Below are 17094 nucleotides of genomic sequence, written 5' to 3'. Positions count from 1 at the left end.
TTTCATTGTGTAGGGAATGTAGGCATCTTAAAACGGCCCCCCTGAGGCTCCTAAAAAGTCGATAATGGCCGCGCGAGTTTAAATGAACGCCATCGCTGGAATAAAGGCTAACCTTGGTATTCCAAAAACCCCTGTGCCTCCAATAGAAGGAGTACGGGAGTGGCTCTAGCAGGACCTTCAAGTACTTGACTAAATCGCGAACGCGTTTATTATACATAGGGCTCGATTCTCGATAAACAGTTTGGCAAACGCAAACACGTTTGACCTGAAAGGGGTCATGAAGCACAGTGACTAAATCCTCAATAGCAGAAGCTATCGACAACGGGTCAGCGTGTACGAGATCGTTCGATCCCAGCTGTAAAATGACAATCTGGGGCAGAAAAGACTCAACCATCGGTAAATCAAAGGCACGTGCCTTTGCAATAGTTCTACCGCCAACACCATGCCATTTGATTTCGCAGGCTTCGGCAATGAGAAAATTGGCGTTAAGGTCGGGATGAGAGGCAATAAAGTCCTTTAAACGGCGGATAAAGGAGTGGCCAAGAATCAATACCCGAGGTGGAGCCATGCCAAACGTTTAGGGAGAATAAAGCCCTCTAAAAAAGAACTTAAGCAGCATACAACTTGCCTGAAAAATCTTGATGATCCAAGTTTAGTCCGTGAAGGAACAGCTAAGAGCGCCAGTCACGAAGATTGCAATCCCTTAACTAGACCTATCGTTACTCCGCCCTTATCTATGATTGGCTCATTTTTCTGGCTGAATGCATCTATTGACCCGAGGAGGTCAAAGTCGACGACATAAATAGCATCATTCCTTACAGTAATAATGCCCCTTTTACTGATGATTTTATGATCAGGCACAACTGAACAGTTTCGTGGACTAACTTGAATTGAGAAATTACTTTGTTATCCTACAAATGGAAATACTAATCGTAGATTTGAAAGGTAATTTTAAGTTCCCAATTCAAATTTTATGGTATCTATGCAAATCACAAATGTCATTATACCATACAATTCATCAAGTTAATTAGCTATTGGTCTAGAGTGTCAGTTGACAATACAAGTCTATCCCATTTTTTTTTGTGCTCTTATGGTTTATTGACTTCTACACTTTTCTAACAAAGAAACATATCCCATTTTTTTTGTGCCCTTATGTTTATTGACTTCTACACTTTTTCTAACAAAGAACGATAAAAAATAGATTTGAACAGAACCAGAGGCGACAGTCACTCAGGAAACGAGCGCCAAGCAAAGCAAGTTGTCGACATATATCTTACTTGGATCTCCCCGTTCATCCTGGACAAGTCCCAGAAACCGAAACACCACCATTTTTTAACAATGTGCCCTGACAAGACTAAAATTTTCGTTATTTTGAAAGTAGAAACTTAAGAAAATTGCGCCTATGAACTCGGTACTTGAAAACTGCATGTTTTTTGGAGTACCTCGGGGAACCTACCCGCTTGAGTAAATGGAGCTCGAGAAAGAAATAAATGCAACACGAGAATTGTTTCAAGCTAAGATCAGCATATTTTATTTTACACTTCAGAGAGGACAATAATGTACAGCAGTTTGCCACCATGGCTGCAACATGTTTTATGTTAGACATGCGGTTATTTCAACCAGGTTTCAATAAGGCAATAGCATATGCAAAGAGCACAAAGCGAGCATAGTTAGCACTAACTATGATGCGAGTTATAATATCAAGATGACATGTCAGGACATCGCGACCACACAATAAAGAATTGAGAAATTGTTAAATTTGTTCTCTTCATGACGAACTCAGAGAGGAATTTAGTTGGGTTAACTTCAGCACAGAGTGCAGCAGTCATGGTTTCTCCCGCTGACAATAAAAAAATCATGTCGATTTACAGCCCTCATTCAATCTAAACATTTGTAGCTAAGAGACTCACTTTTTGGAAACAGAAAGACAATAACGTTTAATATCGGGCTCAAAGGAGATTCTCAAACTTTATCATGTGACAAAATCCATTTTAAGAAAACTCGTTGATCCAAAACATGTCACCTTCAAGTTACCATCCGGGACACTTTGATAAATATTGTGGTTTAATTGTCATAGTTTGTCCTCTTAATGAATATGCATGTGCATTGGCCGTGAAAGCTGAAGTAGCCTGTTACTCATAGTTATTATAAGTTATTTTGCAAATGCAGTTTCCACGGAAAGCGTCATTCTAAGATTCTTCTCCAACGGATTGTTTCGAACAATTTCCCCTGGTTAATACTGTAGGTTCTTTGCAAGACCATGTCACGTGACCTTGTCAATCATAAAAAATGTTCGTGGTACAAAATAGATGCCAGAAATGGAAAGAGCGTGATGAAATTAGTACGAATGTCAATTTTGAGGCCACTGACATTTAGGTGAGAGATTTAACAGTGAGTATAATCATGTTAAGAAATTAATTCAGATTTACAAGGAAAACAGCTGCTGAAGGGCAAAGCACACAATTCTTTTACATTTTTCAAACTTTCAAACCGCTCTAAAATCTCACACTTAAACGTCAATAGCCTCGAAATTGAAATTCTTACCAATCTCATCACAATAAAAGTTAAGAAGTTTTACAAACTCGGAGCTAAAAGTAAAAACTTATGAAATATTTCGTCCGTTTTTCAACCGGACTTCATCAGTCAATGATGTGAATTTTAAAAAGATGAATTTAAAAAGGTTTTTAACGCCTCTTGGGGGTTAGAATTGTGTCATAGATGGTTGCTAATTCGTAACCATTGTCTCTGTTTAACGCCGGTTTCGTAAGTTTAATTTGAATAGCTTCTTTTATCCTGCGTTTGAAGGTGTTAACTTCGGTTGATAGTACTTTTGTCTTATTTGGGTCCACCGAGTGGCAATCTCAAGAAATGCGGTACTGTGTACCAGATCCATTGTGAGAAGTGTAACAAGGAGTACGTTGGCGAAACGGCCCGCTCTCTGGAAATCAGAGTAAAAGAACACCAATCAAGAAGTTCATCAGCTATTCACGAGCATTGTCGCCTGCTTCCGGAGCAGGAAACAAATATTTTTGATTGTAATTTCATCACGTTCTTTCCATTTGCTGCATCTATTTTACAATACAATACAATACATACTTAATTGACCGCTCCCCATAGGGGCTTTTCAGGGCCAATGAAACACAACAACAACTGTTAAGAATCCCAACTGGCCGAAGGCAAATCAGTTGGCTATTTACAAGTGCAGCTGGCAAGTTGAACCAGGGACTACCAGGATCAAATTTACCGAATGGTCAGAGCGGGTCTTGAACCCGGGATCTCCGGATCTTAAGGCAAGCGCCCTAACCACTGGGCCACACTGCCTCCTACCACGATCATGCTTTATGATTGACAAGATCACGTGACGTGGTCGTGCAGAGGCCTATTCCTACACCAAGCGCCCAACTGAGCAAATTTACTCGGGACAAATTCTTATCAAAACAGAAGCAACTGGTTTTCCGCGCTTTGCACCTGATTTTCAAATTTATCTTCCTTGTCTTTTTTCACAGTCAGCTCTATAGCGCCCAAGTGGACACCCTTAAATTACCAAGCCTATACACTGGTCATTTGTTCTAAACACCTCATCCTGTCAATACCTGTATGAAACTCGTGTACTTCGAGCCTCCCTCTCAACATACTGATCTTAGTGCCCAAATGTTTAGGCACATATCTTTTTACTTCCAATTTTACACGTTTAATAAAATTACTTTTAGCAACAAAACTAACTCTCTTTTTGCAATTAAATACTCTATTTCTTGCATTGCATTTGCATGCCAACCTTACGTTTTGCTTTTTATAACTTAAATAAATCTTTATATAGCGCTCGATAATTTACACAGTTTAGAGCGGTTTTCAATTGAGTGTCGAAAATAATAAGATAATTACTTTGCTTTATGATTACTTCACTCAGTGATTGGTTCAACGTTCTCGCGCCACTTTTTCAACCAATCAGAAGTGAAACCAAAACCAATCGTGGCTCACGCGTGCACATTTTCCCGCGCTTTGTGTCGGCTACGTGTAATTACTTCTAGTTTTGATTGGTTTACTGGATTGTCTCCGTCCTTTTTGATTGGCCAAAGTAATTACTTTGGTTTTGGTTTTACTACACTTGTTTGAAAATCGCTCTATGCCGCAGCCCATATAATAACATTTCATTTGTGGTAATTTAAAAAGTTGAGGGTGGTCGGAACTTAAAAGACAAAAAACTGCCTGATTTTAAAATGACTACTGGTTCAGTCTTCGAGACATACCGGACAGATCTTAGTTTTCTGCACGGGAACCACTTGTGAAGTTTGGTCCTTGAAAGCGAATTTTGAATCCAATCTTGCATTACAACTGACACGACCAACTTTTTTCATATTGAGACAAATTTAACCAAGCAACACGGGCCAGGTTCAAACGGACGAAATGGACCTGCCAGCCCGCCTATATACAAGTGACAAGATCCCCCTAAAACAAATCTTGTTCAAAACCTTGTGATCACTGGCAAAATTTCCGTTTATCGTTGTTTCCACAGGCTACCCATCCCGTGTTCTTGATCGAGAGTTGGAGATTTGGGTTTGACTCTTTTTTACCCTCAATCTTCTTTGATTTGTTTTTCTTTTTACAGTCTTTGTTATCGTTACCTGACTTTCGAATGTTGTTGTTTTTGCTGTTAATGCAAACCGCGGCATAGTAAGGTCTGAGAGGTAGTTCCAGTTCCCTGCCGGCTGGCAAGTCTATTAATGCAGCTGATTTTACATGTGGCTGGCTTCGCAATGCAGTGGTGTCCTAAACAGTGTTTACTGCATATGCTTTTAATACGTCGCAATCTCCCTCCTACCTAAAAGTTTTCTACTCTCGCTGACATACAGTGAGTAACGAGTGACTCCTGAAAATCCGAAACATTATCTATTATGATTGATCGACAAATGGCTTAAAGTCCAAAACTCTGACGTATGGTGATTTCAAGTATGCTCTGACCAAAGCGATGGGTTACTTTATGAAAAATACATAACAAAGAGCTTTAGGACCAAACAAGGAGACAAAAACCGGTTGTTAATTGCACCCCTAAGTGTATTGCATTATTTGCAGTGTTAAGTACTAATCGGAACTATTTAGGCCTAAGCACTTATTCGAGAATGGTTAGTTATTAATGACCGTCAAGGGAGACATTGTAATGCAAGATTGCGTATTTCTCTTAATGTGTCCCACCTGACTGTTCCGGATCCCCACGGCATTCTAGTCACAACCAATCGTGTACAAAGAGCCCTCAGATCGTTTGGGCAGCGGTCGGTTGCCTGGGGAGACAAGTGAAACTGAAATGCAACACTTTTTTTAATCGGCTGCCAGTTCCCATGCGACATTTGAAAAATTCGAGGGTTTTTCCACGCAAAACAAGGCCGATTACCTTAGAATCCCTTTATTCGAACTAACCAAAGGTTGTGAGGAGTCTGGACACAAGACTGAAGCCATTTCAAGTCCCATGTTTCATGATTGCTTAAAAAGAAGGACAATTCTTGGTAAGAGATTGGACAGGATAAGATCAAAGACAATGCTAGATAAGATAAGTTACGTAAACAAGACAAGCTAAGATAAGATGATGAGATAAGATAAGATAAGATAAGATAAGATAAGACACTACTTAATGTATAAGATGTTTTAAAATTTGGAGTGAGATGACACTATACTGAGGCTAAGGAGATATAAGATGAGATAAGATATAAGACAAAGTAAGATTACACAAGATACCAAATTATAAGCACTAATCTATTACAAAAATTAAAAAGTGAAAAGTGCGTTGAAAATAAGGTTAAATGTGTCAACCAAACCAAAGAAGTGATCAACCTGGCTTAATATTTTTTAATTCAAAATAAATTTAAATGCTTCATTGAACGTAATTTTCTTTATATGTACAAACCATATGTTTAATTACTTGGGGCAATCCAAATAAAATTAGGAGGGTCTTTGGTTTTTTCATTATTTTCATTACTGTATCACTCGTTTTTAAACATGTCGTTCAGAAGTCTCTCGATCGGAACAGTTCCGATTGTCTTCTTGAAGAAAAGCTCCTCAATGTCTTTGGTGCTTATTCTTCGTAAGGCAGGAAGAAGCAGTAAGAGGCGACCGAACCGTGCTAGTTGAGCGGGGCATTGGGCACGAACGTATTCTCCGAGCATCAGTTGGGCCTGGTCCTGAGTTGATTCCACTTGTTCAGGATCCTTGAGCCCGCACGCTGCTGTAAATTAAAAGGATATTAATTTAGACGATGTGCATCATTGAACTTACGAAGGCGAGGCTGGAATCCTAAAGCCTGTACAGAAATAGAGGCCATATTGGTTTCCCAGACTTTCGAACAAAGAATCCAATAGCAGGAGGCGAAAAAAGACCATGGCTGATCACACGAGAGAAAAAGCTTCTTTAAAAGATTAAGTTAGCATTTTAGGTCGTATCGCGTTGTGTAGAGTCAAATATTGTGGCCAGTTAAGACCAGATAGGGGAGAAAAGACGATCGGCGAACAACAAGGGTCTTAACGATAGAATCCTTCGAAATACTTTTCTGTTTCAGTATGACAGTACCGTTTTGAGGATGCCTCCTTTAAGCACAGAATGTGCTAAAATGAGCCTCAAATCCAAAGGCATTTAGCATGAAACTTAATCAATGTCGACACAAATGGAATTTCAGTGCATTCTTAAAGTACTCAGTTCAATACACGGAACTGCCATATTAAATCAATAACCTTTACTCACTTGGCTTAAACAACACTATCGCCTTCAGACATGCGTATTCAGTCGAGTCAACATTGGCTGCTTTGAATTTGTTGACTGTTTCTTGGAGCAAACGCACCGTCGCCATGACATCTACAATTGTCTCGGGTGGAGTGGTGTCTACTTGCATTCCCGCTGCTGACAGGATTGGCGCGATTTCCAAAGGCATGGACCACTGACTCGCGCCAAGTACAAACAATTCCCGCCATCCCTCTTCCAGTAAAATGACCTGTTTAATTTTAAAAAATACTTATAATGAATCACACAAAAAACAATTACAATTTGCTTTTGTTCCAAACCACTTTCGTTCCCAGATCCCATCTTTTTTCTTAGCCGGCGGGGCCTTCACACGAAAACGAAGGGCTCTGGAGACATTTTATAGTCCCATATTCTACTTCCAGAATTCATATATGAGTCGTCAATAGTACTAAATATGGCAGCGCTCAAAAGCCTTACCTTCGAACAATCTCTATGTAAAGCTTAGAGAATGTGTCCCTTGTTGTCGAACAGAAAGACGCAATAAGTAATACCGTAGTCTAACTCTGATTATTTTGCTGACCGGCCGCGCCAAATGAGCAATTTTTATTTCCGGTTCAAGATTTTATAGTTCGAAAGCTAAACAATAAAAAATTTTGAATTTCACATGTCTCCAGAGCCCTTCGTTTTCTCTTGCGAAGGCCCCGCCGGGTTAGAGAAACGTTGGAATATGGGAACGAGAAAAGCCCCAAACTTGCAAAATGAATTTAGAGTAAAAATACAAAAATACATACTTATTTGACCACTCCATAGGGGCTTTTCAGGGCCAATGAAACACAATCAACGAAGTGACAGAACACAACAACAACAATTGTTGAGGAAGGTGCCTACTAATTAAAGATACTTTTGTCCCAATGTGTGATTATGCAGGGAATGTGGTCTTAACAAGTGTTATTGAAATCCAAAAAGAAAATTGGGGGTAACCACGCATCTTTCAAAGATAATTCATGAATAATATTTGTAAAAAGCTTAAAAATACAAAGCAATATATGGCGTTCTTTCTCAAATTGAAGCTTAATTATCTCTCAAAAATGCATGGTTACCCCCCATTTTCTTTTTGGATACCAAGACTACTTACTAAGATCTACTTTATCCGGATAGTTTTAAACCGCGCAAAAATATCCCTGTATTAGTAAGCATCACCGATAGGAAATCCGAGTATCTCGAGATGCGCAGAACGTATGCGCAACAACAATACAATAGTAGGCACCGTCCTTAAGAATCCCATCTGGCCGGAGGCCAACCAGTTGGCTATTTACAATTACATTTAGAATAATGTGAAACGGCATATATTTGAAGTGCAGAATTTAAATAAAATGAAAGTTGCGAGCTCAGGATCATCACAGTCGGCTACGCAAAGTAAGCGTAGAAAATTCCAGGCTGCCCTGATAGCTCAGTAGTAAGTGCAGCACAGTCGCGTTTTCAACTGCTTCCTTGCATACGGCGGTTGCTCCCGCAGTACACGCGGCAGTAAAAAGAGACTGTTCTCCGTAAGTGGTACGTTTCATGTGTGCCTAAATGACGTTTTTTGTTTAGCTGCAAGAAACGCCACTCGAAACGAACCGATCAGGGGAATTTTTTCTCATTTTTTTCCCAAGTTGAACAAATATAAAGGCAACATTAAAATCGTCTTGACCTATTCTAATACTTAGCTATAGATTGCTGGGTTAAGTTCGACGAAGAGCGAGCTATTTAGTGTATAATTTCACAGCTAAAATCTTGCCTGGTGAAAACAAGCCAGCGAGTTGCCGGACGCGGGTGACCCGGTTTTGGTACCAAACTTAAGGCTTAAAACCCAAGAATGTTTTAAATTTTTTATTTGTTACTACTGTATCTGTTGTAGTTTTTCGTTTTTTAAATCCCTTGTGGGTTATTGATGCGGTCTCCAGAGAGAAAAGTTCCCCGATTTAAATGCCTTTCGTGTGAACATTCATTCTCTTGTAGCGGTAATTTGTATAAACATTACCAAACATTACGAGTCCTGTCGGCGAAGTCTTCCTCCGCCGAATAAGTCCGTAACTATCTCAGTCCACCTTGAATAAAATTTTTAATCCGCGCTATTGATCCAATCCATGTTATTGCAAATATTCACCGTAAGCTGTTGTAGTATAATCTAAAATCCATGTATATAGATTAGTGAAAGAGAAGATCGATAGAACTGAATGTCGATATCGAACATCAACTTCAATTTTTCCGTATTTTGCATCTAACAAATCAGAAAGCACACAATTGCTGTGACGTATAAAGGACAGTAACGTTTTTCCTGCCCGCTCAATGCTGATTGGTCAATTCAAATTTCAGAGGCCCCGGCCTTATGCAAGGTTAAGAGGGATGGATTCGACCCTTCACAGGGTCAAATCCATGCCGGTTTCCACCTTTTTACGGAAATCGGTCAGAGACACGGGAAAGGGGACTTTGGAGAGAAAAAAGCCTTTGAAATGTCTAGTTTCCAGTCCCCCCTCCTGAAGCTCGGTCACGATATTCAACATTTTTCCCTGATTTACATTTATTTTTTGGGTAAAATTACATTTTACATCGATTGCAGTGACTAACACATCCGGAAAGCTGTTGTAAGCCACTTTACGTTGCTTAGCCGTCTGCGATGATATAAATTCCCATTGCACGTTTGGGACCCAAGCAAAATATATAAGCAATGAAATTGAGTACAGTTTCAGAATTTGAAAACATTGTCGGTAACCTTTCTTCCAACGAAGAGCAGTTAACAAGATTGTAATATTAAAAACACAGATAAACGACATTAATGTGCTGTATGTCATAATTTTGTATTATAATATTACTCTAAAATTGACTTGCAAATATATTGTTCATCATTTAGTTTTAACAGGAGTTCATCAAGGGGATCCTCTCCTTCCCATACTTGGCCTCAACCCTTTTTCTGGTAGGTTATTTATAGAACGTCTCCCTTGGCACATTCAACACGCTCACTGTTGTAAAAGCCAATCAAACAAAGCTATCTCAGCGTCAAGGGAAATATGACACTTTTGACGGGAAAAACCTGTTCCTAAAAATAAATAGACTTTTTTCGATGCATTAAAATTCAGCTTGAAAGAGAGGTTTAGATGAAAAAAGACAAAGAAAAGTGGATGATATACAAATATTTTTAAAATTCATTCCAACGTGTATCTATTGTTTTTTTGTCCTCACCGCCTCACTATCAAGCTGAATATTTGATATTTCGAAAATGGCCTATTGACTCGGGAGAGAGTTGACTCAAGGAATTAGTGATTTAAAATACTGAATTGAAACGTATTTATTTCCATTTCTCCTAATTTATTTTTATGTGGGGAAATAAATAAATAAATAAATAAATGATAGGCTGTGTATGCTGAGCGTATGTAATCAGTGTAGCTGTACTTCATGTAAAATGCGATTTGAACTGATACATAAGCGGCGGTTAGCACTTGAAACTGTACCGACCTGGTCTCTGAAAGGCAGGCTCATGAATGATGGGATGTTTCTAGCCCATTTAACAGACATGAATAACAGCTTCGCAGCGGCTTCACATACAGCTTCGGGGTTGGAGTAGTACACTGACACTGAAAAATCGGACTGAAATCTGACGGGCTTAAAATCCAGACCAAGATCGAAATCGCTTGCCGGCAGTTGACAGCCCTCCATGCAGTTCTCGGCTGCTAGCAACGTGTTAATGAAACCACTTGGATTGTGCTGGACATGCGTGGTTGTAGCGATCTCCATCCTCTCTTGCGCCTCCTTTAGCATCTTTTGTTTCCGGAGAGTAGAGCTGCGGGGCCCGCGTTCATGTTGGACAGCTGTGAATATTGCATAGTTATGTTCACACACTCAATATTTGTTTCCGCTTTGACCAGAAATAATTTACCCTGTTTACTAAGTGAGTTCAGATCAGAAATTGGACGTTTTTCATTAAAGAGGAAGCTAGCCTGGATGAGAGTGACCACCAAGATTGAAGTGATCCTCGCATTTATCAAGACAATCAATTTTTAAAAGCAATTGTCTTGGAAAGATGTTGTCGGTCAAGTCCGAGCTCAGGTTGAATCCGTTTTTACCTACAGGCAGGAGGCTCCTGTTACAGGTTAAATTGGTGATCCTCATTTTACCTAAGTTGAATATGCACTCTACCTAGTTTAAAGCAGCTATCACTATAAGATTAGTGGTAGTCATCCTTAAAGTGAATGTCTGAAAAATTTCAGGTCACTTTTAGAGATTATTTTATGAGGCTATTTTTAAATATAATTTAATATCAAGAAACTTATTAACACATTTGGAGTAGCCGTATAAAATGCAAAAACTGCGGTGTGATGCGTGATGTGTGCTGTGTGATGTGTATTCCACAAAAACGTAATGCTTTTCACTCCTTAAACCAAAGAGATTTCTTTGCTCAATCAGAAAGGACGCACACAATGAAAAGGAGCCGATGCAAAGCGCGGGAAACGCTCCGAATGGCTCTGATTGGCTGAGAAATTAAAGTGGCTAGATTTCTAAACCAATCACCAAGCACAGCAAAATGAAAGCCAAAACAATCTTGAAATTACCTTCGACACTTTATTAAGAACAAAAAACTCTGCATTTTCTCTGTGTGAGAAAAACCCCAGCAGACATTTTCTGTCGTTGTTTAGCGAATCAAGTAAACTGACAGCGTCAAGTCGTTTGAGCTAGTTTTGAAACCAATGAATCAACGAATTCCGCGAAGGCTTATTCATGCACGAATCAACGTTATCGGCACGAGCCAAACTCGGCGTGTATTATCGACTGTTATCAAATGGTCTTTATCATCCCTTTGAATCTCTTCCACGTGCCCTTAAAATTATCGTGAAATATTAATTTTGGTCAATTAGCAAGGTCATATCATCACGAGAACTGATAAATTAAATGCGATAATCAGGAGAAGCGGACAATGCTCGAAAATTTGAAGTAATTTGCTTTGCTTGTGTAAAATTTGATAACCTGGGTTGTAGCATACCAGCCCGACGATGAGTTGGTGAGTTATCTTTGGGCGGAACTTTTAAATGTCCTTCAAAAATTCTTTTCCGACTCCCGGGTGAATACAACATCTTAAGTTTCCGTGAATACAAGTCTGCTACCTAATCTTCTTTAAAAATTATCAGGAATGTGCTTTCGAGGAGAGGAAAAAAAAAACGAGACGTCGTTAAAACTCTTCACAATGACATGTTGCAAAAGGAGAGTGATTTATCGTGTGGTTTTGTGGCTTTCTAGCCCAAAGAGCTTTTGACAAAATGATATCTTGCTAAGGGACGTAACACATAAGCATTTTCTTTTCAAGTACTTCTGTTCAATGAAAACACAGGTGTTTTTTAATTGTTTTGAATTTGACATGGTTTGAATTTCGGCTTGTGTGGAATTCAGTGCATTGCAAAATACTTAAACAAAATTAAATATTCATCTTCCATGACTCCCTACCGCTAAATCTTTAAAACTGTTACTTTAATTATCACCTATTTCGTGTTAAGACCACTGCATCTCATGATACTGTGCTATAAAAGAACTTATTTTTGATATAAAGAGGGGTTTTTGAAATGTCGTTTTTAGAAGCACGGAAATCGACTCAACGTTTTTCACCCAAAACAAGCTACTCAGCTACTCTTTTAGAACCCGGATTTTTTATGCCCCAAACAGACAAAAACACCTTTTTATTCGCTGGAATACGAAAACTAATATTTGCTGATGCAGCAGGACTTTTGCTGCAGGATAACTGTTTTGGAAATGACGGGAAATGAGACAAACAAAACAAAAGACTTTTCAGTGAAATGAGAAGCAGGGAAAACCAGAAACAGAATTAGCAGATGAGACATTTTTGCAAACTGGGCTAAATAAACTTAACAGAGAACACAAAAGCAAAGTTGTTTTAACGTCAACCTGTTATTATATATCACAAAAATTAAGGAAATTTGAAAAGCTCAAATCGAGAATACATAATTTGGTACCATTTCAGGTAACCAGGTAAGAGTTTCTTTTTAATTAAGTCTGATCTAACATTAGTAGAAATTTGGAAACTCTTCACTGAGGAAATATGACGCGGAACTCGCATCACTGATTTTTTTAGGCATACCACATACACTTGTTATCTGTCTTTATCAGTCGCCTTGGAATACTACCATCGGAAAAAACATAAGGAATTAAATATTTAAAAGGTGAATTTCTCCTTTCGCGGATTCTGCCAGCACGTTTATTGCGTTCATGTATGCCACAAAATCGTTAAGCTTCTTTTTCAACGTCTAAAGACTTCGTTTCTTAGTGATATTTGTTTTAGTTTGTTTCTTTAGTGATGTTATCGATCAGCTCAGCAAAAATAGAAAATAAACTGGAACATTTGTCATCTTCAACTCTTGTTCAGCCTATCAGTTGGCGTGAAAACCAGATTTATAACTCATTATTACCTGAGAAGCTAGGATAATAAAATCTCCCTATCTCCAAACATAAGTTATGGAAACGTTTGTTTGCATTATCACATCCCTAAAATAGCGGACTATTATGGTAAATAATAGTAACATCGTCTTAAAGACTTTCTATCTTTTCAATCGCATTTAGGTAACTATTGCCACTAAATTTAAGATTGTCCGATGACTCTGTCTTTCTACAGATGCTACAAAAAATTTTCGTGTTACTTGTTTTAGATTTTACAAAAACCTAGACCAATGTTTAGAGTGCAGTGTTAACATTGCGAACGAAATGGATGCGCGCACGATGATCTCCGACCGGAAACAAACGACGACTAAGCCAAACTGTATTGCTTTTCTAGCTCTTTAGCATCGATGTCTCTTAACTTTTTGATCTTGTTTGTAAGCCACAGTCTTGAGCAGTTCGCAATCTTCATTTTTACAGGGGAAGAAATTTCACGAGTTGAGCCACATTTCTTAACTGAGTCATCGGCTGGTGTATTATCAGTTTGCACGGCTCAAAATTTTCGGTAACGTGCGGCGAATTATCATTCGTTTGAGACAAGAAATTTTCCGAAAAACACCATAGGAGGTCACCAAATGAAACTTAGACATGAAACAAAGAAAACCAAATTAAAAATTAAACTGAAATACACTCGTTTAGCTCAGTAATGTGGAGCGATTTTTATGGAATACACACTAACTGCCGGCACGGACACATATTTGGCCATGATGGATATTGTCGCAAAGCAACTCCAGGTTTTCGAAAATGAAACGACAGAATTTTCTTTTCTCCAGGCAACGCTGCCGATTATACCCACGCGGCAAAAATTCATCTCTTATAAATAGCTAAGGTATTTTCCTTCGACAGTGCCTTGAAAATCTCGGAAGACCAATCAAATTATTTCTTCGTCAATACCAATGAGAAATGCACTTTTCTCATTACACCGGTTTGTTTTGTTTCTCAACAAGCAACAGAGCAAAATCTTATCTCTCAGTCCTCTTATCGCCCGTCAGGGGTCAATATCTCTACAATTACGAAGTTTCGTTGCTTGTTTATGAAAAACGCGTTGAATTTTATTTTGTATAGCGACTAGCGAGAGAAAAAGTAAAAGCCAGATAAAATGGTGATTCGTTGATGGCTTTCCTAAATCGCCTGAATTTTTTTCAAATTTTATTCCTTTGTTTTCTTATTTGTTTTTCATCGCGTGTTTAAATTTTCTGGAAGATAATTTAACTATAACGAAAATAAATCGATTTTTTTACGACGTTTAGATATATAAGACATAGGCTGCCGCTCTCTATATTCAACTCCAGCTCGAATAAACTTGTTTGAAGTTGTTTAAAAAGATTAAACGACTTCAATAAACTTGATTAAAACCAATTTTTTCTAATATCGGCCGGCCCCATATTGGGAATTGATATTAATTCCACCGCGGCAACGAGGACCTCTGTGAGTGTTGCTGAATCCGCATTTCATATACACAGTCCATATCTTTTTTTTTTTTTAATAAAAATACAATATTCTTTTAAATCTTCAAAAAAAAATCCACTTGAAAACTCTTGCCATACATATACAGTTTACTTGGAAATTTCCGTTAAAAAAAAACCAAGACGTTGATGAAATGTCCTTTTCAAATACTGAATATACGACAGTCTACCTGTGTCTGATGCAACGGATTTGAAGAACCCCTGTTTTCCGGTAGTAGGACTTGTCGCTTTATTACGAATAAAGAAGACTTAAAATACTATTGATCTTAATTTAGAGAATATAGCATACATTTGTTTCACAATCTGAACGGCTTAGAAGTGCCCGGGTATTCTAAATCGAGGCATTGTAATAGTTGTTAATACTAAGCCGTTTTAAAGCCAGGTGAACTCATTGCTTAAAAGCAAATTTATTGAATACGCCCGAAGAAAAGCTTTCGTTTTATCGTCGAGCTTTGTGAAGAGAAGTTCATAAGCCGAAAGGCGAGTGATTTCCTGAGGCCTTTTAGCCCTAATTACAAGCATTTTTTTAATTCCGCCGGTTAATGAACTTGTTCAAACCTATTACATCGTTTATCCGGCGAATACAGGAAATTCTCTCTGTTCTGCTTTTCAACGAGTGTTAAGAAAAACAGAACAATTTTATTCTACGCAAGCATTAGCCAAGATCTTCATGATCATCCTAAGGATCAAGGAGAGAGCAAACGGATATTAAAAACATACATATATTAGAGTAAAATACAGACCTTTGTCACTGTTTTCGAAGTAAAAAGTATTCCACGAGCAAAACAGACTGTCCTTGCGAAAAATGTGACTGGTTTGTGATAAAAAAATGCTTAAATTCTCAGATATTTCTCTATTGTTTGTCTTAATTTTTGTTCTGAATCTAGTTTAAATCGTACATACAAATAAATATAATTGATTAAGTGCATCAACCGTGCAGACTTTTGAAATTCTTTTCAATTTATTCAGACTTGCAATAATCTGTGGACCTTCCGGCTTAGCTCGCGGTGGTGAGGTTTTCAAAAAAAGTCATAATTCGATTGGATAAAATGGCGGCATTTAAAATCAAGCTACCGAAAAAGAAGTTGTGGCGGGAGATCGATGAAGAAAAAAGCGAAAAAAGAACTTTGCTAGTTAAAAAAATAAATTGGTATGATGATGGTAAGTTTCTGAATAATACTCGACAGGATAATGACTTTTAAATGACTTCTGTTCCAAAGCAAAGGAAACCAAGCAAAAGACTTTAAAATCTGGTGTTAAAATCAGTCACTTTTTTAAGTTCAATATTGGAAAGCCTTTTAGTATAATTTCATTTAACATTTGCTCAAATTCAAAGAAACAAACGGCCCATTACAAAATAATCAACTGCGACATAAATTAATTTTATCTGGATGCGGACGAATCCAAGTAACAAAAGCTGACCACCCAAAAGAAAGCGTTCCTGTTTTTCGGTTAATAGCTCGAGATGTACACAAGTCTATGCTTTAATTTTCCAAAATTATTTAGAAAATCTTGGAATAAAAATTGCCCGTCGCATAACCATTTTTGGTAAAAGAAACGCCTGCGTTGAGAGAGGTACGAGAAATTATCGCCTTATCAAGCAACAACAAGTAATCCTGTGTTGGTCGGATTTTACAAGAATTGTTAGATAACTTAGATGTATTTCTTGTTCAGAAAATCAGATTAACGTTCAGGCGTTCAACAGTTTTCCAGGTTGTTTTATAGGGGTGTTAATAAGTGAAATGTCAATAAAAGCATTAAAATGTGTTGTTGATTTTAAAATACTTTTGATAGAAAGTTGCCTGTGTTTGCGCTATCACTAAATAAAGCTATCGCGCCGACAGCTAAAAATCACGTAAAGGTCTTGGGTATGATTCCATTACAGTGCACCCGAAAAATTAAGAATGAAAACTTATCCTTTACCATCTTTGTTCATGGTGACTTCAAAGCACTTCTTCAAGCGACACGATCGGCATTGGTTTCTATGGATTTTATCTACGGGGCAGTTTCCTTTTCCGTTCGTAGCTCTGCAAGTGTAGGAACGATTTCTGCGAATACTCCTCTTGAAAAATCCACTGCAGCCATCACACGCGTAAATTCCGTAATGTTTGCCAGAAGAGCGATCTCCGCAGACTTTACAAGGAATATCCAGAAGACGACCTTTGTAGAATATATGTTAGAGAAAAAGAAGGGTAAATTCCATGAAGCTTTGAAAGAGGACAACTTACTTAGGTAAGTCCTAACAGCTGGGTCTTAAATTCTGGAACGAGACATACCGTTGGGTTTCGACTTGTCGTTCTTGTCAAAATCCAAGTCGTCCAATTGATGATCGGAGTTCATGTTGGATGAAAAATCTGTTACGCAGTACTTCCACATCAGATTTGAAGCTTCTTGTAGTGCGCGAGAAGACAATGTTTTAGTAGGACCT

The 17094-nt window shown here is 38.2% G+C and overlaps 1 protein-coding gene across 1 annotated transcript; it reads right to left on the bottom strand.

Annotated features, from left to right (window-relative positions):
- Positions 1–1512: 1512 nt before the first annotated feature.
- Positions 1513–17094, bottom strand: LOC137996639 (nuclear receptor subfamily 2 group E member 1-like). Its single transcript, XM_068842153.1, has 5 exons — positions 16943–17094; positions 16590–16826; positions 10219–10571; positions 6727–6973; positions 1513–6214 (listed from the first exon to the last, which is right to left on the bottom strand). The coding sequence occupies exons 1-5, from the start codon at positions 17040–17042 to the stop codon at positions 5973–5975; spliced, it is 1179 nt and encodes a 392-aa protein (XP_068698254.1). The 5' UTR covers positions 17043–17094; the 3' UTR covers positions 1513–5972.

This window comes from Montipora foliosa, chromosome 3 (genome assembly GCF_036669935.1).
Source record: "Montipora foliosa isolate CH-2021 chromosome 3, ASM3666993v2, whole genome shotgun sequence".
Classification (NCBI taxonomy): Eukaryota; Metazoa; Cnidaria; class Anthozoa; order Scleractinia; family Acroporidae; genus Montipora; species Montipora foliosa.
The sequence above is the reverse complement of the archived record's forward strand: the minus strand, read 5'-3'. Positions and strand labels throughout refer to the sequence as shown.